General features: G+C 40.9%; 1 protein-coding gene across 1 annotated transcript in view; it reads left to right on the plus strand.

Annotated features, from left to right (window-relative positions):
- The window catches only part of RNF151 (ring finger protein 151), a 33,562-nt gene extending 15,179 nt beyond the window's left edge, over nucleotides 1-18,383 (plus strand). Inside the window, exons 2-4 of the mRNA XM_085630227.1 lie at nucleotides 4,092-4,237; nucleotides 12,461-12,557; nucleotides 15,043-18,383. Coding sequence (XP_085486353.1) covers nucleotides 4,092-4,237; nucleotides 12,461-12,557; nucleotides 15,043-15,462 — 663 coding nt within the window. The 3' untranslated portion in view covers nucleotides 15,463-18,383. The remainder of the gene's footprint in view (nucleotides 1-4,091; nucleotides 4,238-12,460; nucleotides 12,558-15,042) is intronic.
- The last annotated feature ends 6,345 nt before the right edge of the window (nucleotides 18,384-24,728 follow it).

The following is a 24,728-nucleotide window of genomic DNA, read 5'->3' on the forward strand; positions in this document are numbered from 1 at the left end:
CAACATTGGTGTATTCTCAATTGGCTCTAATGATCTTTTTTGTCCCATCCAGACTCCACTTAGATCCTCTTGGGAGGGGGTGGGAGATGTCTTGGGGGCCGGGGTCAATTCATCTAATACAGGCTCGTTAAGAATCAGAGACCTATCATGACCCTGGTGCAGCTGGAGTTCGGGGGCGACAGGAAGAACACATGCAAGTCAATCACACTCGTTTAGGTCAGATAGCACAGAGTAGTGATTATCCAACCTCAACCCCCACTCGCTTGCTGGGTCAGTCCTGGGCCTTCTACTTCCCACAACTGACCACTTTGTTCTTAATGTGCTAGGTTTAGCTAATAGACCTCTTCTACTATAGAAGAAATCCAGAGTCAGTGGTATTATTTCTGCTGTTCTGAGTTGTGGAGGGAAGATGTTCCGTAGGACATCAGGTAGAGCTTCAGGACCCTTAAAATTCAAAACCACGCAATCCCCTTGGAATTTCTTTGCCTTAGTGCCTATCCACTTAACCCTTCTTGCTGTAAGCAGGTCATCAGATAGTTTTTCCTTGCCCCAGGGGGATATGTGCATATTATTGCTAAGCCACTGCAATGCCTTGTTTCGTAAGGAGTCCGAGGACTCGGTCTGCCCTGTTTTCAACGTTGGAGTGTTTGCGAGTACTAAAATCAAGGGGGAGGCTTCAACAATTAATTCAACTGGGCCAGTTTCTGGATTAAGAGTCTCAGTGGTAGTATTGCCTACTGGTTGTGCTGTTTCTAATATTGGGGCAGTATTAGGAGTCTCACCATGTCCAGAGCAGGCTTGATGAATATGGTCAGATGGAATTTGCAGGCCTGTATTTAAAGTACCCCCAAGTAATTTCCCTGCGGCATCTTTGTGTTCAGGTTTGGATATTATTAGGTTTGATATTTCCCCCATCCCCTCATTGGTTTTTCTTAGGAGGGTCTCTAGTTTATTTACTTTATTAACTAATTGGTCTACTTTTGATATAAGAGGTTTCATTAACCCTGATAGCTTAGACTCCAGTGCTCCCATGAGCTTATTTAAAAAGGTATCCTCCCAATCTACACCTTCACTCTCTTCTTCCCTTATCCCTTCTTCCACCCTCTTCTTTACTCTTCTTGGTGGGGTTACAGATTTAGTTTTACAGGAACGTAGACCACCTCTTCTAGGGGGTTCCTTAGTAATCCCTTTTTTAACTCTTGGTGCAGGGACAGGAGTGGGAGGAGTATTGCTCTCAGGATCTAACTCCATAATTGTGTCGGATTGGTTTGGCTCTTCTAAAATAAGTAAATCAACAATAGGATCGAGTTGTTGGACAGTAGAAGGCGTGGATACATTTGATATAGAGGAGTCGCAGGGGACCTCAATCGGGTCATTGGTAACAATTTCATCTCTAGCAGACTGGAATATCCCTGATTGGTTAATTTGGGCACAAGGTGGGGAATCCATAAGTCCCAGGGAAGACCTCCGATCATTGTTAATCTTTGTCACCACCTGTACCAAATAATTATCCATTGTGTTTGCCAGGGTGGCAGGTGTTTTTTGTCTCGACATTATAACCTGCCAAATCCTGTACAGATCTACCCTGATAGTAACTGTAATAAGGCAATTTCACTTTCAATAAGAATATATATATATCGTTATATCATCTTACCATAGGTAAATTTGAGGTTGGGGGAAAGAGGGGTGGCCCAGTCCAGTCTCTCACAGTCTAGAACGGGCTAAAACGGGCCCGCCCTTGGCCCGGGCTTCGCCCGGGCGCTGCCCGCGCGCGTCCCGCGCTGCGTGGGGCCTGTGTGCAATTTATACAGCCCGGGCGCTGCCTGATGACATCAGCGGCAGACGCCCGGAGCTGAGGGTGCTGGGTAATGTAGTTTCGCCGCCGCCTCCCGGCGGTATCCCAGTTCAGGCAAAGGTCCTTTTGTCCCCGTTGGTGGAGCCGTTCCCCTCACGGCGGGCCTGGTACAAAGATATGGCAATGGTAGATTCAGTAGGCGCGTCCCCTTTCTATTAAATCACATCCAGTCTGTACTTGGCCCAGTTTTCAAAGCCTTAATAGGACAGGCCTAAGGACATTAGTGGCAAATGGCCACAGCCACAAGGGTTGGTGCCCCAACGCCTGTGTCTGCCCTGCGGCCTCCGGAATGGGTCTCAGAGCAAGGAATTGTTTTTCTGTAGTGCGACTCCAGTGACTAAATGGTTTTCTGTAGTGCGACTAGGTGACAAAGCATTTTCCTGTAGTTACCCCAAGCTTTCAAATGATTCTGTTGTGTGACTCTAGGTGAGGAAGACATTTTCTGTAGTCCAAGAAAACAAGTAGTTTCCTGTAGTACAACCCTAGGTTACAAAGCAATTTCCTGTAGAACAACTCTAGGTGAGGACATAGTTTCCTGTAGTGCATCTCTAAGTAACACAATAGATTCCTGTAGGGAGACACTAGGCAAGAAAGTGGTTTCCTGTAGTACAACCATAGACGATCAAGCATTTCCTATAGTGCGACTCTCCGCGAACAAGTGGATTCCTGTAGCAGAACTCTAAGTGAGGAATTGGTTTCCTGCAGCGCAACTCCACCATACCAGTGGGCAACTGTATCGCGATGCTAGGTGACACAGGGCCTAGTTTATAATTTGGCAAATGGCCCATCATTCTACCTGGGGAGCAGAGTAAATTACTCTATCCCCTGGTAGAGGGGCCACCCGTAAATGTATAAAATGACAGCCAAACAGCATGTCATGTTTAATGCATTGATAGGAACCGCTGTAACGAAGGTTTATGCAAATGCATTTCACTGTTTGGTGCAGGGCTGCATCAGCACGACACAACCCTGCACCAAACAGTTTTCTTTTTTTATGTTCAAAAAGAAAATCCTGAAATGGGATTACCTGTTTGAAAATAAAAAACATAATGCTCCCCTCGACATATGATTCATCTCCAATGGCGAGGGGGCATTATGTGCATTTTACTGCCCCTCACCTCCAGGGTTTGCCTGGGTTTGCCAGACAGGGTTTACCAGACAGTAAAAAAATGGCTATATGTCCACCCATCCTGATCGAGTGGGTGGACATTTAGCCATTTCCCCGACAGCCCTTACTCTGTCGGGCCATCCGAGAGGTTTGGCTATGGCGTTGATGGGGTAGTCACCACCCTAGCCAAACCTATGGACCACCTGTATTTACATTGGCTGGGAGGGCCATTATGTTGGCAGAATGTATTCTCTGTTGCAACTGTGCTAGAGTACACAGGCCGCCAACATACAAATTAGGCCCACAGTGATTTATTTAGATCCGACTCAAGTGCGCGTATTACATAAAGTGTCATGGTCGGTTTCATGGGAACGCTCATGTAAACTCCATGGAATGCCTTGCCATGCAAAGAAATGCAAAGTAGCACAAAGCACACCGTTGAGTTACTGTTGGGCTTCTTTCCAACACCAGTCATGATTTGCAGTAGTTGAAGTATTTGAAGTACATCCCCAAACAACTCTTTGCACCAGTTTGAGTCACTTTTGTGACGTGAACCCCGCCCAAAGTGTCAATAAATCTTCCCCATAGGCTCTGATTATGAGGCCCCCAAACTTAGGTTCAAGGATTCCAGAGGGCTGGAATCTCTGATTCTTCCCATAATCCCCAAACCTACACCTGGGTATTACAAGTTATGTCCTCCACGATAGAGAATAAAAAACGGACTGGGAATACCATGTCCAAATCCATGTAATTTCCCCCCTTCCATGGAAAATAACGAGCTCAAATCTGCACCCATTTACAATGTGTTGGAAGTAGGTGGCGCTATGTTTAGGCCCTAAAGCAGGGGGTGATATCCAGGGGCCTCCTATTTGTTGCCCTTAACGGGTTCCCCCAGGCTGACTGAAAGAGTGGAAGTAGCTTCATGTGGTGTGACCCTCAGTGGGAACGTGGTTTCCACTGGTGTGGCTGCGGATGCCGATTGGGTGTTCTAGGGTGTGATGTTTCACTGTGGAGTGGTTACCCGTGGCGTGACTATCCAATCGGATGTGGTGTCCCATGGTGTTACCTGTTATCGGGAAGACATTTTCTGTGGATCCATAAACAGGTGTTTGTTGCCTTTGCCCGCAGATTGGAGGCTATGATGTTGATCTCTTCACCGTGGCCCCAGACCATGAGCTCCTGTGCTCGATCTGCCATGGGGTCCTGCGGTGCCCGGTCATGATCTCCTGCAACCACATCTTCTGCAAGAAGTGCATTCTACAATGGCTTAAAAGGTAGGCAGTGTTTGGGGTCTTGTGTTCTGTGAATAATAGAAACCCCTTTGTTATCCTCCTTCCAAAAACACCAGAAAGCTTCAAGACAGTCGTAGCCAAATCCAACCACTGTATATTAAGTGGCCATCAGCGAATGATGTCAAAATAGGTTTGAAAACTCAAACTGACTTCATGAGACAAAGAAACATTCTGGAATGCCCATTGTGTTCGATTGTTAGAGATACAGGAATTGGTTAAGATATTGTTTTTTCTCTATACTAGATGGATTCATTGAAGTTGTGTTACTCTGGGCTTTTCATGGTAGGTTATTGAATTAGTATGGACTTATAAAGTGTTCCTTAAGCTCACTTTAGATCACAAGGTCTGTCAACAAAGATCCCTCCAATCACACATCTACCCATGGTCAGATTAAGTGGTGGAACTATAAACATAGTTTACTTGTCTCATATGGCAATTAGACTATCACCATGGCTAAGTGATCGAACTTCCACTTTACTTTGGGCCATGTGTTCAGAAGTGGTTACATGATAATGCACACTGGACAGTCCTCATCACCTGTTGTAACTATTGAACTCTGCATCGGCATCAATCAAATGGTAGTGCGAAGAGCTGCAGGCAGGGACATTTGCAGAACTCATAAATTAAAATATTCCTGGCAACACTCCCCCTCCCCCAATGACTGCCAGTCAAGTCCAGAGACTGATCTCCATAAAGGAAGTTATAAGCAATTTTACTACATTTACCTCGAGAGCTCAGGGGATAGTCCCTCATATGATTTCTCTGGAGTACATCAAGCATGCATCTCCCCAAAAAATCTGATACATTTACTAATAGTGCCTATTTTTTAGAATCTTTATTAGCTACAATCCTATTTGGGTAGTAAATGATAATGCATAGTTTTCTTATTACCCTAAATCACTGAGGGAAGTCCCTTCTTAAGAGGCCGCTAGACTCTCACCCATATTTGTGCGCTTCATTATTGCGTCTGCTCCAAGCCTAGGGCAAAGTCCTTACCTCACTCTTACAACTGATGCAGTTTCACAGATTGTCAGGTTTTATTCAATGACCCTTTCAGTCTGTGAAAGAAAACATGCGTTTTCACGCTCATTTGAAATCTAAACACATTTATTGAAGCAAAAGTAAATAAAAATAAGTTCTCAGTGAGACAGAGCCCTCACCCAAGCCAATGAGCAATGCAACGCTCACCCACTTTACATTTCCAGCTCATAAGTAGCAATGGGACACTGGGGACAGAAACCACAACTACAGACAGGTGGGGTTTCAGCAGGTGGCGGCTTTTCTCAAGAGAAGGACAGAGGAGAGCTTGAAAAGATACAGATGATATAAATTTCTCAAACGCTGACTTCGATATTTGGAATGCTCGCTTATGAGTGCGAACTGGAAAAGGAGGCTAAATCCAGCAGCAGGGTGAGAATGGTGCAGGCCTAGTAAAACAAGGGGGTGCAAAATGGCTATGGTTAAATATAATGGCGTGCTCATTAAATGCAATACAAGTCAGCACAAACTAATATAACTGCTTTAGAAAAACTGTGAGTGAGGTCAGAAATCAAAGATAGAGATGATATGTCATTTCCATTCCTTGACAGCTGTTAAAGAGAAGGCCCCATCTCCCAAAGAAACCATTCTGGTCCTCGATAGCTAAAGTAAGCATTGGCCCGAGGTATGGATCTGAAATTTTGAGGCCAAAAAAGGTGGGAGTTCACCGGATCAATGTAATTCTTCTGCTTGCTGCAATGGGTCTCCAGCTTATTTTCATAGTCCGTGCCAGCTGGGCATCAGCCGCCCTTCGATCAGTTCAAGTGCACTGTAGTAGTATAAAAAGCCAACTGGTCACCTTAGGGAAGAGTTTCCCTCCTTGTAGAGTATACTGGGTAGAACACACTTCCCCTGGTTAAAGAATGTATTATACAAGCCCAAGCTAGTGCAACACAGGCAGATAGATCCTGCAGCGGGGCGCTCTGGGAGGACACATTTTGTTTTCTCTTCAGACAGACTGAAGACCATAGGGAAAGAGGAGTGGGTGAGTTGACTTCACTGTTTCTCTTTGGGCTTCATCATGCATCCACCATTTGAACACAGAAGATATTCACAATCATCTACAGGTAACCGTAACTGCAGGTGCACCTAAAGCGATTGCAATTAGCTGCTTATCCACACGTATAAATGTTTGTGATTGTTATTGCACATGCAATGTTCATGACCCTTCCAATCATGAATGAAATATAAACAAAAAGGGAACCTGATAAAAGACATCTCTGAGCTGAATTTACAAAGGAACCTAGTAGGCATATTTCCCAGGTACAGCTACTGCATCCCGAAACCAATTTTAACACTCCAACCATGACCTTGGGTAATGGGGTAAGAGGGTCTAACACCCCATGAATGTGGTATATGAGACCATGTTTGGGATCTTTGCTTCCTAAGATTCTCCAAGTGTGTAATTACTAGCAAAAGTTAAGGTTTCAATGCCCCATGGGATAACAGGCCCCTCAAACTAGGACAAAAAGAGAGAACTACAGTGAGTGGATCTTCAGTGGCAAATGAACAGTGGCTTGGATGGGGCAGTTGGTACTGTCCACTAGGGACATTTGTCATTAAACAACTGTAATGAAATTCTTACTTGACTCCCTTCAACCACTACAGGACTAGCAGACAAGGCAAGCCCCAAGCATGGGGTTTAGGAAAATGTTTTCTTCACATGGATAACATTTTTCCACCAGAAAAGGTTGAGACTCCAAAGAAAATGTGGGTTTTTGAAACACTTTGAAACACTTGTTGTACCACTAATAACTACCTGAACAGAGAACAAGTTTGGAAGAGCAATGAGTGTGGGTGGGAAAAGACTTTACACTTGTTTACGAAGACCCACAAATTCAGAACTTGGTGGGTGTTCAACACATAAAATGTGTTTGCACCATTAACTATTACATAAGCTGCTATAACCGTGCAAACCCAAATAGCTCAATGTTTGTGCCAGATGTCATGTCATAAAATGAGGAACGTATCGAACGAGTAGCTAAACTTGTTTGCTTCATTCTTTAATATGAAAGTAGCAAAAACGAGGTTGAATTAATCCACAACAAAAAGTTGCTGTGCTGCAAGACACAAAATGAGTTTTGTTTTTTCACAGTGGTGCTCTACTTACATTTTTAATCCTCCATGAGTTTTTAAATCATTTAAATCAACAAAAAGTCTGAGAAGACTGCCATGGAAAAAGAATGCAAACATGAATTCAATAATTTATTCTATTTCGTTTTACATATCCATACTGCATATTTTGAGCATATTTTCCAAATTTTCTTTCCAAAAACAAAATTCTCATTTGTAATTAATACATTCTTTATATTGTTGCATTTTGGGTTTCCCCTTCTTCTGACGATTAGTGTTTCACAAAATGAAATATTGATGCTGACGCATTAAAAAAAGTCACCTCATCTAGAAACAATTCAACGAGTTCTTCTTTTCTGTTTACGCATAGTCATGGCTCGCTTCACAATTGTTTTACTTTTTCTATTGATATTGTATCGTATTGTATGAACCTGCATGCAATACAATGAAAAACAAAAAATAGCATGGCACAATCCCAAATCAGGCATTCAATATATTTTTACAATTTTAAGATACCATTAAAAGTCTATAAGACGTGTATCCTTGAGGGACGTTATAGTGTTGAGTAGCGGTTTTCGCCATTGCTGACTGTGGTTCAGAGTTCTCCCAGTTGCCTTCATTTCTGCGCATTCTCCCAGAAATTATGCATTATAACATTTTATTTCAAGGAAAACCTGAAAGTTACATCACTCAAGTATCGGTATTTTTTTTTATCTCCTTAAAGAAAAAATATAACTAGCCCTGTTCTTCTTTAAGATCTCTGGTTAAGTACCTCCATTCAGTACAGTTAAAGTTGTAGCAATAACCTTTGCATATTTCCTCCACATAATAACATTCAAATCTGTTGACACATTTGATAGCAAAGCTATGATACTTGACATTGTTGAACAAACTATTTGGCCAAACTTTATTTCAACTTCTAATTTCTAATAGTGGATTTATGTTATTTGATTTATTGAAGTTTCATGATGTCTGACCCACAAAACTTTTCCACAAGGGCATTTTAGAAAGTAAACTATATTTTCTATATCACACATTATATAATTATGTAGTTCTACTGATCGCCCTATTATGGCATGAAGGCATTTGAAGTCTTTTTTATTTTTTGGGGATTCCATTGCTGTTAGTCCATGTGATGCAGGGATAATTTTCTGTTCTAAGTGTTTCAATTGTGGCCTTAGGTTAACGTTTGCCAAGTACTCTTTAAACTTTGTTTTTTTCTGTTGTGATCAGTTATTACTCCAGATTACTCTGTGGTATATTCAAATGTTTTTTTAAATGCTTTCATATTTGATCATGCTGTGTATGCATTGATGAATTTTAAACATTTTGACAATATTGCTAAACACATATTTAGTTCTTCTCTGGAAACTAATTGTGACATAGTTTAGGCTTTTTCCAAAACATCATTTGCATATATATGTCTATGAAACTTCCTACACATCCCTTGTTTGCATTTTTATTTATACAGCATGTCTCAGTTATTCACTGTAAGGTAGATTCAGTGCTTGGGGTATTTGGATGGAAACCTTCAGCTCATAAACTTGAATTGTTATATGTTGGTTTAACATACAAGTCAGTTAACAATTTATCCTGATCTAGCCAGAACGATGTATCCAAAAATGTACACTTGTGTGTTCCCCACTGAGGACCAATTTGGCTGAATGGTGAGCAATGTAGGCATACTGCAAATCTTCCTCTTTCCTTCCTTAACATATTTCCAGTATGTCATTGATCACTTTCTAATCCATTTGTTCCAATGTAAATTTGTCAGGAATGTCCTTGCTCGAAAATGCATTTAAATATATGTATATTCTGATGCTGCTTGTGTAATAAGGAACAGCGCATACTGTTTTTGTCTATTGCCTGAAGCTGAGACACTACTTTCAAGTAGCTTCCTGCCGCCAAAATAATGGTGAAAGCGGAAGTGACATCACATGACCATTGACCAAGGAGACATCTTATTAACGGTTGGTCCTGCATCTCTTATCTTCTCTGTCTGTCTTGTGAAAGGTTGGCAGGGTGACCTTCCGCAGTTACCTCACCATTGTCCTTCAAAGTAACTGAGAGGATAGTAGGAGAGACGCTAAGCAAGGCACCAAAAATACTTTGCAGGAGGAGATGGAGAAATCAAGCAAAGAAGACAATACCATTGGAGAAGAAAAAAGAAAATTACATGCATAAAAACACCTCCCCAATCAAATACCCGCCAAACAAAAACACAAAAACGGAACCAAGACAAAGCAAAAATCTAGAAAATATAACTTTGGAAACAGAGGAGCATAGTCTCCAAGTTCCCAAGATAGAATAAATAAGTGACCGAGGTGTAGGGGGCAAATAACATGACAGAGATGGATCCTTAAACTTCTTTATGCAATGAGCACCTGGAGCTGACTCTTTATGTAGTGTGATAATATTGGCGCCTCCCCACATGCCCTAGATGTGGTCACTGTAGATGTAGTAGTAAAACAATCCTATCCTTAAAATGGTACTTCCTATAATTCCTACAGTGTAATTCCCATCTTTAATCACCAGAAGACTCAATTCTAATATAATATCCCAGTTTAGCCCTTTTTCCCTTTACCCAACTCTCAAGAATAAATGGCAAAAGAAGAAAGGATGATACTTGTAGGCAAGTGCAGTACCCTTGCAATGTGGTTTGGGATGTAGGCCGTCAAAAGGAAGAAGGGTACGAAGTTCCTTGGTGCCCAAAAAATCTTGGTCAGAGACCTAGTTATAGTCACTTGAGGCAGGTTGACCTGTCAGTTGAGTAGTGGGAGGAGAGGAAATCCTTCTTTCGGAACTAGTGCCCTCACACACCCAGCAAGCTAGGTGTCATGCTTCATCATATGGGCCTGCTCCTCGTCGGGCGGCGCTGCAATACCCGACGGGCACCCATAAAGGGGCTCTTTATCGGAGATTTTTTGTTCCTTGCCGTTTGGTGCCGTGGGTGTGAGGGCCCTAGTGTGTTTGGATGCAGTAGTGAGCAGGATGATTAAAACAGGTCAGGGGTCCTATAGAACCAACATTATTGGTCCCTGCCTGATTAAAAAGGGGGGGAGAGGCGACAATCTGACTATAATGGGTCACAATAAGGGCGTTCTACTCCTGGTGGGTCAACATGTTTCTCGCCTATTTGTCTGGGGGATCAGTGGCGATTCTTCAGGACCTTAATGTGAAACTTATCCCGGGTCCAGCGGTGCGGGGTAGGTCTATCACTCGTTTCTACTTGAACCAGACACATATCTCCAATGTTTCCAGAGCCCGCTGGAATTGATGAGGCACTTACTAAATAGCGATTAGGTTGTCCATTGAACTTGCGGGCACATTTCCCACTGATCCATTAAGTGGTAGGTAGGTTCTCACCGTACCACTGGGCGTAGATAACCTAGCTTGCTGGGTGTGTGAGGGCACTAGTTCCGAAAGGAGGAATTCCTCTCCTCCCACTAATCAACTGACAGGTCAACCTGCCTCAAGTGACTATAACTAGGTCTCTGACCAAGATTTCTAAGGCACCAAGGAACTTCGTACCCTTTTTCCTTTTGACAGTCTAGGGCGTGTACACTGGACCTTACCAAAAGCCCATTGTCCCCTCTCTTTGGAGTAATTGGGATGTAGGCCCTCATTATGAATGGCCTGGTAATTGGTGTGATAAAATGTGACTCCACTGATTGAGAATTTATCAAGTGCGATAAATATCAGCCAATTATACGTTGTTGGACAGTGGCATGTTTCCTGCACCTAAGTGTGCATGTTTCTGTAAATTCAGTGCATTTTTCCCAATAAATATTGGTAGGTATGCCTTTCCGATATTTATCACAAAACTCATAATTGCAATTTGTACAGTAGCAGAAGTTACCACATATATCCTTGGGACCAAGAGAGGCACACGTTTGCCTTTTTAAAATGGAATCCCTGGCACTGTTGGGATCTGAATGGGGGCTGCAGTATTCAGCTTTACTGAGCTGGGTGGGGACTGATGTCTGGGGTTTGGCCGGGAGCTTGGTAGGGACCACTGCAAGTGGCTTTGCTTAGAACTGAGGGAAATGGTGTTTGCAGCTTTGCTGGGTGCCAGCTGGGGATGACTGACTGTACGCGGCTTTGCTGGGAGCCAGATAGAGACTAAAGTATGCGTCTTTGCTGCAAGCAGGGCAGGTACTGGTCTCCACACCTTTGTTGGGAGCTGGTCAGAGACGGCTGTATGTGGCTTTATTGGCTGCAAGGCAGGGACCGTGGTGCGTAGGTTTACTGGAACCTGGGCTGGAACGACCGTGGTTCTGTTGGGAGCCAGGCAGGGACCATCGTATGTGACTTTACTAGAAACCAGGCAGTGAGGTATAACACAACTTATGAACCAATATCACATGACTCAGATGAAAGAAACGTATTTTTGTTTTACTATCGTTATTATATTATAATCTATCTTTTCCGCATGAAATACGATCCTGCACAGACCTTTTGCAGTTCAGGAAATCCTTGAAAACATGGCTATTTACACAGGGTTAGCTTCTGTCTTTTCTGACAGCCTTTTGAGCCTTAGCGCCATGAAGCCACCCGGTGTACGTGCGCTCTATACATTTCTATTAACATTAACATTAACATTAACTGTTCAAAGATGGGGTATGTTAATAGCCTCTGATTGGCAATTTAAACTAACAACCAACCACTAAAACTCAACCAAGCTAAATCCATGCTTACTTTTTAAAAATGGGTTTCAAGTTGGTAGAAGCAGCCCCTTGCTTTGGAAAGATGTAAGATAATTTTGCCTAGCTACTACTAAATGCAAAACCTACATCTTTCAATACTAAATAGTAGCAAAAACGTTTTTGTCCGGCACACTATTACACGGGTTGCAATAACAGCGCAAAATCAAAAAGCTCAATTTTTGTGCAAGTCTCCACTTTGATATAAGGTGCCAGTTGACATAGTAGCAATGCCTGACGTCTTCATTATTTAACATTAAAACAGCAAAAATCGTGCCCAATGGATCCGTTGTGACGTTGTAAAATGTAACTAACATAATATGCCATATATTGAATATAATTGGAAATGCTGATGTGTATTAATGCTTCACCCATCTGTCTTCCACTCCAGGCACCACACCTGTCCCTGCTGCAGGACTGAAGTCCGTGGGCGACTGCTGGTCCTCGTGCATCGTCTCAACAAGAGAATCAACAGGCTGGAAGTCAAGGTAGAGTGCACGTGTGTCGTTGCCCAAGCAAGTCTTTACCCAAGACACTCAAGATGCTGTCTCTTGTTAGCTTATGAAGATAGGATAGCTCTGCTGTCTGCTTCTAATACACCTCACCAATCCTAGGCCCTACAGGTTCCACCTAGTCAATGTTGACGGGCTCTAATCAAGGGTGACTGGATCAATTGTCGCGCTTTCACTTTTCTGAAATATGGCCTTCACGGTGGTCACTTTCTAGCACGGGATTAAATTGAAATATCGCCATGTTAGTCAAGTGAAAATGGAGCCTTCTTCCACATAGAAAAATACAGATTCAAGGGCCTCATGTAGACCTCTACTGTAGTGTAAAAAAGAGTGCAAACATAATTTTCATCAGCTTTTTTCACTGCTGTTGAGTTAGAGTTGTGGGTGTATTCAATTCACTTGATGTTTGGGTCATACTTACCACAGGCTAATATTTGGTGATAAATGCAGGAAGGATACAGAAAAAGAATGAAAAGAAATTACACAAATGATTCACAAACATTGCAAAAGTATTACTTTGTTTTCAGAAAAATGAAATTCACTAACCTCCGGCCCGTGAGCTCCTCCAATGCCTCTTTTATGTTGTCTGTATGGAGATCTCTGTTATTCTGCACACATAAGTACGGGATTTAGTAGTACATGTGGGAGTGGCAAGGCGGAATGGTTGAAGAATAGGAAATAATTACAATCACTCATTGGTGGTAGGCAAGAACACTAATACACGGTGAAAAGTATACCATATATTAAACTAAATAACATTTTAAATTAAACTTTGTTTAAATTATTTTTACCCTAATTACTTAAGATTTTGAAAAAGTAAAAACATATAAATGTTAATGTTTTAATATACACAATAACATATTGATAAAATATATTGGAAGTGGTAGTTCATTTTCAAAAACAAATCTACATCACCGTTAAGATAATACATAACTTGAATTCAAGATTGTGACATATTCAACCCAAATGGTACCGTGAGGGGCTGGGTAGGAAAATATAAAATTTATTTGAAATAGAAAGAAAATTAAAATACATTTTTCATAAAGTGAAGATTTAATACCATTTTAAGTTTTAATAGAGTTGTATTATACATTCCTATTGTGGTAGTCTTAGGTGAATTGGAGTTAGAAAAGGGTGTTTTAATATTTTTTGATTGAGAAATAAATCATCTTTATTTATTTTTAAATGAAAAGTAATTGTTTTAAAACTCCCTATTATTTTCTATAAGGAGCTCTCCTCTCCGGTGGTTGAGATGTACGCAAACAGGCGGAAAGTTACGCATAGTAACATTTGGTCATAAATGTAGTTGTAGGAATTTGAAGAGCTGGAGATTCATATGTCTCCATATATATGTAAATAAACAACATGGACATTGTGAATACCTGCCACGTGCAGATTTACACCTACGTAGGTACAGATCTACACATGTGGAGATATAAACATGCTAATATACCTTTGTAAATTGGGCTCTGAATGTTGCCAAATAGGAGTGTGATCTTGGAGTTACCTTACTGGAAGAACTCAAGGAGATTAACTATGTGACAGTGTTGTCGGGAGGGCAAAAGGAGAGGTCTAACTAGTGTGAACAATGCACACATCCCTTGTGAGGCCTCATCTGAAGGATAGGGTTAATTTCTGAAGACTGCCGTTTCTGAAAGGGAAGTACCAACGAAAGGTAGACCAGAATTATAACTGGTTAAACCAACTGGCCACATAAGGGTAGTCTCTGGTCTAACAAATGTAATCAAGTGCACAGTAGAGGTAAGTATAAAGAGACTAATTGATAAAGCCAACGAAATTGTTAAAATGAATTAAAATACTGAGAGATGCATATTGTCCTAGGAAGAGGTCTTCAAGAACTCAAGGTTGAATAGGAAAATGATGAGCAGGCATGGGGAGGTTCATGAATATCAGAAGTTGTCATTTTGTATGTAAAAGGAAGTGAGAACACAGAACAAAGTCCCAGTACCATTGATGGATACTGAACAGTAACCCTGCTGGCAAGAGGGCTTAGTGACATAAACGCCCTGTGCTGGCATCAGCGTAAATCTGTAGATGAGTAAGGCCAACTCAGCCTTCCATCTTTCCCAGGTGTTTAAACAAAGCACCATCAAAGTAGGTAATAGTAAAATATGTTATTTTTCCTGCTAACAAATGTCAGGAATGTGATATGAATCACTATTTGAAATAAGGTGACAATAAGGTGAGATAGCATGGATAAACCTGGATATGCTATAGAAACTCTGGATGAGGAGTAGGCAATGAATGGGTAGTGAGAAAGGGCCTGGCAGCCATTAGTCACATAAGCTTTTTCTTTCACGAGAATAAAATGCACTCACAGTGATGTTAATAAAATGGTGTTTGTGTAGTATTTACCCACAGGTATGTGCTTCTACCCTCTTCAAATTCTTGGTACCCAAATTCCTCTTCTTATTATATATCCTTTTCTTTCTGCCCGCAGTGCCAATATGAACAGCATGGATGCTCCCTGAAGTTTCCTGTATCCCGGTTGGATGAGCACTCTTCATCGTGCGATTTTGCATTGCTGAAGTGCGTCAACGAGGGCTGCCCCACTGAGGTTCTGCGCAGGGACATGGAGGCTCACCTGGCCAGCTGCCAGCATTGGAAAGAGCTATGCCACTCTGGCTGCGGCATGCTACTCACCATCTGGAACCGTGATCAGCACAACTGCTACCTGGAGCTGAAGGAGGAATGGGAGCGAAAGACACAGGAGACCAGGAGAATGGTGGCCAGGCTGAAGCAGAAATCCAGGAAGATACAGAACCTGTCAGCACAAATACGCCGACAGATACTTCTGATCTGTGAAACCTTGGATATTCCAGATGGCAATGAAACAACTGCCAATGAGGTCTCCGGATAGACCATCCCAAGGGGCAAGAGTGGTCTAAGCTAGGTGATAAGAGCTTAGAGAACTGAGTCTGTCAATGATCTGATTTTTGGAAGTCAAAGAGGTCACTGACAGAACAGCAGACAGACTGAAATAGAAGGTACAGAGACTGTAGAGTCCTACTGGTTGCCAAGAGAGCTGATTGGTCCAAACTTAAGTCACATAACTAGGAGGTATAGCCTTGGTGCCTTTCAAAAGAAAAACTGTGCTTAGAAATAGTATGCAAAATAAAAACCTTGTACAGGAAACATGATGTCCTGCGTGGATAGGCCACACAAAGATGGCTCACACTTGCTCAACCTATGAAATTTGTCTTAAAATTAAATTTAGTATTTATCTTAGGTTGGGTACCAATCAACTGGAGTTGGTTTGTAACACCTTTGTTAACTAACATAGGTCAAATCTAGAGAGCACTGCAAACGTGGCACAGTTTAAATGTTATACTCTTTCTTTGTTCGCTAAAGTATCCGTTTTTAGAAATGTGCCTTATAGTAAGCTATATTCTGCCTGCAAATCACGCTTTTATCACAAATTTTGCGAATGTGGGGACTGAGAAAGGGTGTGCATTCCACAAGGTTACCTTTCTAAGCCAATCTGTCTCTGCTTGTTGAGCAAACTAGGAGTATTTTGTTTGAGTTTTGAGCGTAAATTGTATTAATGCAGGCTGATTATTTGTACAAAGCGCTATTCTAAATTCTGAAAGTTTGCTACATAGAAAAATAAGACAGTGTGTATAATACATTTTGAATAATATTTGCATTAACTGACGAGCCAACTCAGCTTGTTTTCAGGTTGGATGGAGCACTGTGATCACTATTCAAAGAGACTCTGTGCTCTCTCAGCTGATGTAACAGGCTCAGATTTTGTGTTCTGCACTTTTGTCGCTGGTCTGTGCTTACTCTTCATAAAGATGCCCTCCTGAACGTTCGTTATCTCCTTATATCACTGTTTACTTTTGTCAAATGGAACTAAAAACATTTCATCATGAAACTGAAGGATCATCATATGCGTCAAAGAAAGAGGGCTTACAATGCCCGGATTAAGATGTCCTGATACACTAATGTCGGGTTAATCACCCTGGTCATATCCTACTACATCAACCCCCTCTGAAAATAAACAAGACTAGATTTCTCAATGACCGAAAGTCTCTCCTTTGTGAGCTGTACCACTGACAATTATCAGGATACAAATAAGACATTCTCTTGCCTCTTACTATGGATTGTTATCTTTGTACTATATAAGGTGTTCTCTACAAACTCAAGGATATCACATCTTGCATCCGGTAGGACTTTAAAGCACAGGTTTTGTCTATTTTTATTGATATCAGGCATACCACATATTTTGTAATATTGCGTGATCAGTTAGATTGCTATCTAATAATTATCTCCATTTTGCTTTATTAATGTTGTAATTTATTTTTCTAAATCATTTATCTACCTACTGATCTGGATGAAATTCTCACCTTTTATTGGTCAAAATTGTCAGATCCCTTTTGTCACACCAGCACAACTTTCATCACAATGCTCAATTGAAATCACAAGAAGAAATTGACAATAGAGACACATGGATGCAGATGTGAATAACCAAGAGCCATTCTTGTGGCATGTGTGCTCTTTCATATTTAATAATCAAATCTGTAGTATGAAAAATGTTAAAAAGCCAAAGTAAACCCACATACTGAGTTACTTTGCCTAGCTAAAGCTGATGTCTGCTGTACAGACATGAGGAATGCTAGGGTAGACAAGGATTTTTAAATTGTATATACAATGTGGAAGATGCATTTATTATGGAGTGCATAGTGGGTTTCAACACTTATTGGTATAGTACCTACACATGGCTGGAAGCTTGCGCCAGAATGGGATATAACTCTATCAAAATCAAATGAAGCATTGGATGGATCAGGGATTTGATGTTTTAAGAGACAAATCCATGTTTGTGTGGTTTCAGGTAGGAAAATGACTGCCAAAAGAACACATTTTTTGTGACCTGTATTACTTTTTTGGGGATAATTTATGAAGTTGTGTAGTATGATTGTAGTTTGAAATCATTTGCTCGACTTTTCAAAAATCATTTTGGATATATTCATTTTCAATTGCATGACTTAAAAAATTACATGTTCTGACTGTTCGAAATGTTACCACTAAGTTATTGTTTACTGAATAAAGTCACATAATCCTTGGAAATCCCATATTACAATGTGTAGAATTTACATCATCATTATAAAGGTTGAATTTCTAGTGCAGATTTACAAAAAATTGATCACGTCAAATAAACGTAGGTGCCCAAAATGTTTACTTTGGTCATGGAAAGCCACTTTCCTGATTGAGAGAATTAGCAATAGCTTAGTTTTCCATATACAAATATAGAAATTGGCAGTTTTTTTGCATTTGAAAATTTAGATGCAAGGGGCAGGTCTTTTTTATTGGTAGGTAGGTCCGTGGGTAAAAGTTGGTGAACATCTACTAACTTGTCAGTTTGTTGGCATTCACCAACGATTTGCAGGACATTTTCTATCCTGAAATGCAAGCAAATTTGCACTGTCAAGAGTAGGAGTAAGTGCATTTCCCAAATGAGAATGGAGAAGAATAGGTAGGAAACAAAACAATTTAAATGTGCAAAAGTACCTTCATATGCAATGTACACTTGCATAATTCTACACATAGTTACAGTTCCACCAGTTGAAATGTCTCCTTTCTGTGTCTTCAAGGAAATGTGGGATGTCATAGACATTCTTGAAAGCATGACACCTGAATGGACTTGCAAGGGTACCAAAAACAAATGAGCTGTATTATCGCTAAACACAAATGTTTTGGTGAATATATTTTAGATTGCTATATTTTATATTTTGTACATATGCCTTAATATAATATTTGCTTCACAAAGCTTTCAATAAAGTTGGGCCCCTGTTGTATTATTCTTTATGAAAGTTATTCTGTGGCATTTGTATGTGTTTTTTTCACTGCTCATTTGTTTTCATCACCCAAATGTTATTAATTGTCGTGGCACCAGGTGTAACCCTGATTTAGGGGCTGCTATAAATAACCAAGGAAAGGGAAAAAGAAGTCAAAGAAAGACAGAGGAATGAGAAAAGACTCAGATATGTAGATCAATTTTTATATACATTTGTTGTGATTTACGCACATTAACTTGTCAAGCACTGTGGGCAGAACAGCAAGTTATCTCACAAGGCAGATATCACCAGAATTATCAGATCATCATATGTCCAGCCCATTTACTGATTGATTTACTTAGGTGCATACTGAGGTCAACTGACAGGCACCATCAAGGCAGATTCAAGAATGAACACCCTGTCCCTTGAAATGTGCATCTATTCACTGGATAATTACCTTATAAATAATTCACAGCCCCCATAAGATATTCTTTAATAATCTCTTCATGACAGACAGACATATCACTATGACATTCAGACACATACAACAAAATCGCCACACATACCCCTTCACCTGCTTGGTTCAATAAGACGCTATTAATGCCCAGTTCATCATATGACATTTGAGGGCACAAACTTCATCCTAGAATGTTTTGATCGAGGTCAACTTTCCCACACATATGTATTCATCTGGCTTATCAGAACGTTCTTCCCCCGACCACGTCTCTTCGGTCAAAACATGGAAAGTAAGATTATACATGGCTTCTCGACGTAGCAAGCATACAGTGCAGAAACATTGATAATAGCAACCTTACATTTACAAATGCTTTCTCGTGTTCTTTCTCCCATGGAGAAATCACTGCTGTACACAATTGAGACATTTCTACATAATTTCTATCACATTCTCACAAATCAACTGTAATGGCCACAAAGATAATTTCCTTTCATCCGAAGGGTGTCGGACAGCCTATAGCATTATCGGGTGTATGTTTAGAAATAGTGTCTTTGTCTGATATTATGTAGTAGGACCAATATTGCCCTCTTGTAGCAGAAACCAAACTAATTTGTCCACCCTTAAAGGCAAGTCTTTGTGTTGTAATCTTCCACAAATGTCATTCTCGATCTAAAAAAAACCTTGAGTCATATTACAGAAAAGCAATTCAGAGGACAAGCATTAAAAATGCAATAGGCCTCGCCTTTTATTAAGTTAAAGCCATTTGCTTTGCTATATAATACCATTAGCAAAGCAAATGGCTTTAACTTAATAAAGGGCAAGGCCTATTGCATTTCCAATGCTTGTTGTTCATGTCCCTAAAGTCTCTTGCTTTGTGCTGTGCTCTACCTTTTCATGTAATTAGCGCTTCGGATAAAAGTGCTTAATAAATTCCGTAAAATAAATAAATAGGCAGAGTGCAATGTCTAAATAAATTAAAATAAAACAATTAAACACACAAGAATAAAAAAGTAAAGAATAAAATTAAGAGAAAGGAATAAAATACAAGCCATTGTAAGGAGGCCTGCCCATGCCGGGGAGGAGGCTGTCCAATGGCAGCACGACTGTCGTGGCTGTGAGACACACTCCATCATCACCAGCATCCAGGGCTCGTCTCCCTGAACACGCCCACCGTAAAGGTAGGCTGGTCTCACAACAACATACCAATTGAGCACGCCCTCACCGAACAAGTTTTTCCATGTCCTGCATGATGACCACACAACTAATTCTGTCTAAACTCAAGATATTGCCTTTTCTAAAAGTTTTTACTCACATTGCTAAAAAAAAAACTTTGATGCTTTAGTATCCCGCATCAAATTTGTTAACTATGCAGTTGCGTTGGGAATGGGATGCATACATCAATGATCTCACCAGCAATAGCACCGCAAATACAAGCCTCAGGGGCGCATGGACGTTGGACCTGCCTAGCAAAACAATCTTACTGCGGGATATTCAGGCAATGCAAATAACGATACTCCTAGCTCATGCGTAGCGCCGTCACTCCTGCAACTCACCCAAAATCCCTGCCCTGCACCTTCAGAGCTGCCAGCCTGAGGTGAGTCAGTGCGGTGCCTGAGATCATTAAAACAGACCGCACCCTCCAACCAGCCGCCATCTTAGAACAGGAGTCATGTTCGTTACACCAACGCAAAATGTCAAAGCACATAATACAGGGCAATAAACAAAATATCAGTAAAAACATAGTTTTTAACACATGTATTTTCGTGGAATACTTTACAAAAATGCTACCAATCAGTAGTATGGTTCTGTACTTTCACAATTATACTGCAATAGGATTCACACTGAACAAAACAAATATACTTAAAATACTGTTTGAAGTATCACAGAAATAAATGCGGCTGATATTAAATCGCTTAAATGAACTCATTTAAAGATGTCCGCCTTCTTGTGAGTAAAACGGAGGAATGTCTGTGTATCCGGATGTGCGTCATCTTGCAGAGTCACTCTCCGATGTGCGGCTTAGCCGAGTCTGAATGGGGAGCGTGCGCTGGGCTTTCGGTTGCGGGGTATTGATCCCCGGGTGCGCACAGTGGCTTCTGGCTGCTCGCTGTGTGCAACCAGAAGAGAAGCTACAGATCGGATAATTTGTGTTCACTCGGGATGCCAAAGCCGCCATGGTACACGCACTGCCTAGTTCAGTACTTGCTTATATGTAGCATTGTGCAGTAATGTCATACAAGACGCTGTTCAGTTATGGTGCACAATTCACTTTTCGCTTACTGGCGCATACTGAAAATTAAAGCGCACATTAAAGCAAAGGGTGCTCTCAGCTTTTAAGAGTGCGTCTTAGCCACCATACATGCCAACGTTTGGAAACCAAGTGCTTGCAATTACGTTGTTTTTCCTCTTTCCTCTTTAAGAGCCGTCCCAGTTTGGACTGGCTCGCGAGCCGTCCCAGTTGGACTGTCTCGCATGGCTGGTTTCTTATCTTTATGGGGCCATGTGTTTGGCCCCATAAAGATAAAAAAAACTTTTACGCCAGCAGTAAGTCGGGGCAGCCAGTCCAACTGGGACGGCTCTAAAAGCGAAAAGTGTACGTCACGAGATGCTCCTTTCCAATGGCTGGCCACCGTTTAGCATAAACGGTGACGCCAGCCAATGGAAAGGAGGGGCGGGGCTTAAAGCCCACTAGAGAAATCTAACCTAAAACGTTAAATCTCGCCAGCGAGACTGCGCATGTCTGCGCAGCCTACGCTAGCCGAGACCTAAAAAAGGGTAGAATCAAGGAAGGTTTGGGAATTTTGCTAGAAACTGGATTAATGTGCTGATATTTGGGGTTTCAATTCATTGTCCAGGTATTCTGATTCTGTATATATAGAAATACCTGTAACTATTGACAAACATGGATGGCTGTTTTTTTTATAAATATAGGCCCCAGAAAGTCTTTGATATTACATTCAGTACATCCTATTAGAAACTAAGGATGAAATATTCACGTATATATGTATGATCATTCTGATTAGTAATTCGAAATGAATTAATTACAATCTGAAGAAATACAACTAATCTTATAATTCAGGATGTGTTATGAAGGATTCCTCCCTGTGCGTCCCTTTTAACATAAATGAGCTTAAGGGAAGAGACTATATATCGTGATATACCAATTCGATATAGCTACTGTTCTTGGGAAACGTCAACAGTTTTGAACAATGACTAGGTTTCGATACTTCATTATTTAGAGTTCTGAATATTTTAGAGAATAGAATGTGACCATGTCCCACAAGTCTTTCTAATTCAATCAGATGTCAAAAAAGTGAGAATGTTATACGAAGTGGCGTGATGAAGAGTTACAGAAGAAGTATGCCATAAATTGGACAGAGAAACTGTGCATTCAGTTAACCATGCGGTGCCACAGCTTCTGAATAAGTGTGCTAAAATAATCATTAAGGAAATTAGTAAATTTTTGTTTGATGATGAGTTTAGGAAACTGGATTACAGAAGATCTTAAACATCCTGATAACATGGGGTCCAGATAGGAAAGGTTCCAGAATAAAACTTGAATTCTATGAAAAGATCAATTCAGCCACACCACATAAATTCAAGAAAATGCACAAGGACTGCTTCTGAAACTGAATATACTTCCAAATGACAAAGCAGATCATTGATGGGTATGTCCAGATCCTTTGCCTCATCCACAGTCTTCACATCATGGCCCTCTGTGATGTTCGCTTATATATCTGTCAGGAAAGTGTATTATATGAGGTATTAAAAACAGTATTTTGCAGTTTATGACATAAGAAAATATTTACAAGTTGAAGTATGATCAATATATGATTCAATTCTTAATTATGTATTTTGCAGGATTATGCCGCATGAGTTTAGTTTGACTTTTTCGATCAGGCATTATTACAAAATCATACATTTAAGTTTCAATTATTTTGGGACTTAAAAGCTGCATGATTTGTATCGTACTAAAAATTCCTTAAACCATAGGAAATGAAAATGTATTTTCACGTGAAATGTCCCTAAATCAAATGAAACCCTTTTTTACACAAAAGTTACAGTTATAATAAAGGTGTTTAATTGGAAAGAAATGGTGTCTGTCTTTTTAAAAACATTTTACACTAACCTGTCTTTTGTGGATCTGGGTAAAATTTTAATTAATCTGCAGTAATCGGAGTAATTTCAGTAATTTCGTGTTACTCTTGTGAGACGAAACTACCGAAATTACTCAATTACACCTGTTCGCATAATTTGGAGCAATTTGAGACAAAAATGCTTACTCAAGATTACAGGAAGACCCTGCGACTGACTGGTGATTGCTGGTGATCCTGTTCAGCTGCTAATTGCCAACTTCTCTTTTGTTCTGGCGCGAAGGTCTCCACTTTTACGAATCACTGCCAGACTCTGCGTCGTAATCCACACAGCATTAACCCCTTTTTGTATCCAACTCCAGATGTGCTTCTTTGTGGATGGTTAAGGAGGCTTTACCAAATAGTTTGTCATTATTGGCTATATAGTCCTCAACTAGGAAAGCAAATTCACCATCCAAAAATCTCTGCTTTCTTTTTCTGGGAGTGTTCTCCTATTTCCCTTCCTGACTTGCCACTGTGGCAGAAACCAGTAGCTGAGAGTCGCAAAACTTGCTTCCTGCAAGCTCCAATGTATTTGAATAAGATTACTAAAATGTACTTCCTGATTCTTAGGACATCATAGTGTGTCTTGGCGCAGTTCACATTTTTATGTATTTTAGGGCAGCAAACCCCAAGAAATCGCTATTTGGAACATATATACAATAGTACATTTCATTGACCAAATCGCAAAATGTGATTTCTTAATAAACACAAATTATGGTCAGTAAATCCAACAATACTACATCAGGAAGAACAGGACCATCAATCGATCATTTATAAGGCGCTGCAAATCACCCGTGAGGGACAGAGGATAGGACCTGCAGTCTGTGACCTGGGAGGAGCCCTCAGAGTTTGGACCTGCTTCTGTTTGTACCGAGGACAAAGAAGTGGACTCCAAGGGTAAGTTGGTTGACCTGTGTAAGCTACAGAGCCATAACAAGGTACAAGAGGCGTTTTCCTGGAAGAACCCAGCTGATCAGTGGCAGCTACACTTGGACTGAACCCTGCTGCTGCCCTCTGCCTGACACCCTGTTGGTTTCTAATGCTTCGTTAGTGGTCCTGGAATCCATAGACGTGTACACCTGTGATTGATAGGGACGTAAACGTCCTATGGACTGTTTATGAGTTGGTCTGTGTGTAAACCTCTGTTTACGCAATGGTCGGAATTACGAGTTGGTAGGTATTGAACGAATCCGATAATTATTGTATGCATTAAATATTAAATACCTCAAGCTTTGATACATTTCCTGCTGAAAGTTAACAGTGGAAATGCATGTGATATTTAGTGTATCATGTGGATTTTGGCGTGTTAAACACCAAAATCTGCATGTTATTCCCCACAAACTCTTAGCAAGCACTATTTATCACACCCGATAAATAACGTACCCGGTTGCTCTGTGAGTTTCGCCTGCCTCGCGGCCTGAGCAGTTGAACAGATTAGACGAGTCGGCCCTGATCTCTCCCCATCTGACTTTGGGAGAGGGGAGAGGCTTCGATCCGAGAGCATTCAACCCTATCTAATTATGCAATAGAAATGTGTACATTATAAGAACAAATGGGCGAAGGGTGTGGCCAAGATGAAGGCTGCATCGGACGTGTGGTAAAAAGCTCTGATGCGGGCCCGCATATTGTCCTGCTACATCCTGGACATGCTGGCCTTGGTAGCATCACAGAAACTGAGGGTGACTCCCACGGTCCTGTCTGGGGCAGGGTGTGGACCGTCCCCAGCCCCAAAAGACCGGTGAAAAGAAAGAAAATCCAT

This window comes from Triturus cristatus, chromosome 10 (assembly GCF_964204655.1).
Source record: "Triturus cristatus chromosome 10, aTriCri1.1, whole genome shotgun sequence".
Classification (NCBI taxonomy): Eukaryota; Metazoa; Chordata; class Amphibia; order Caudata; family Salamandridae; genus Triturus; species Triturus cristatus.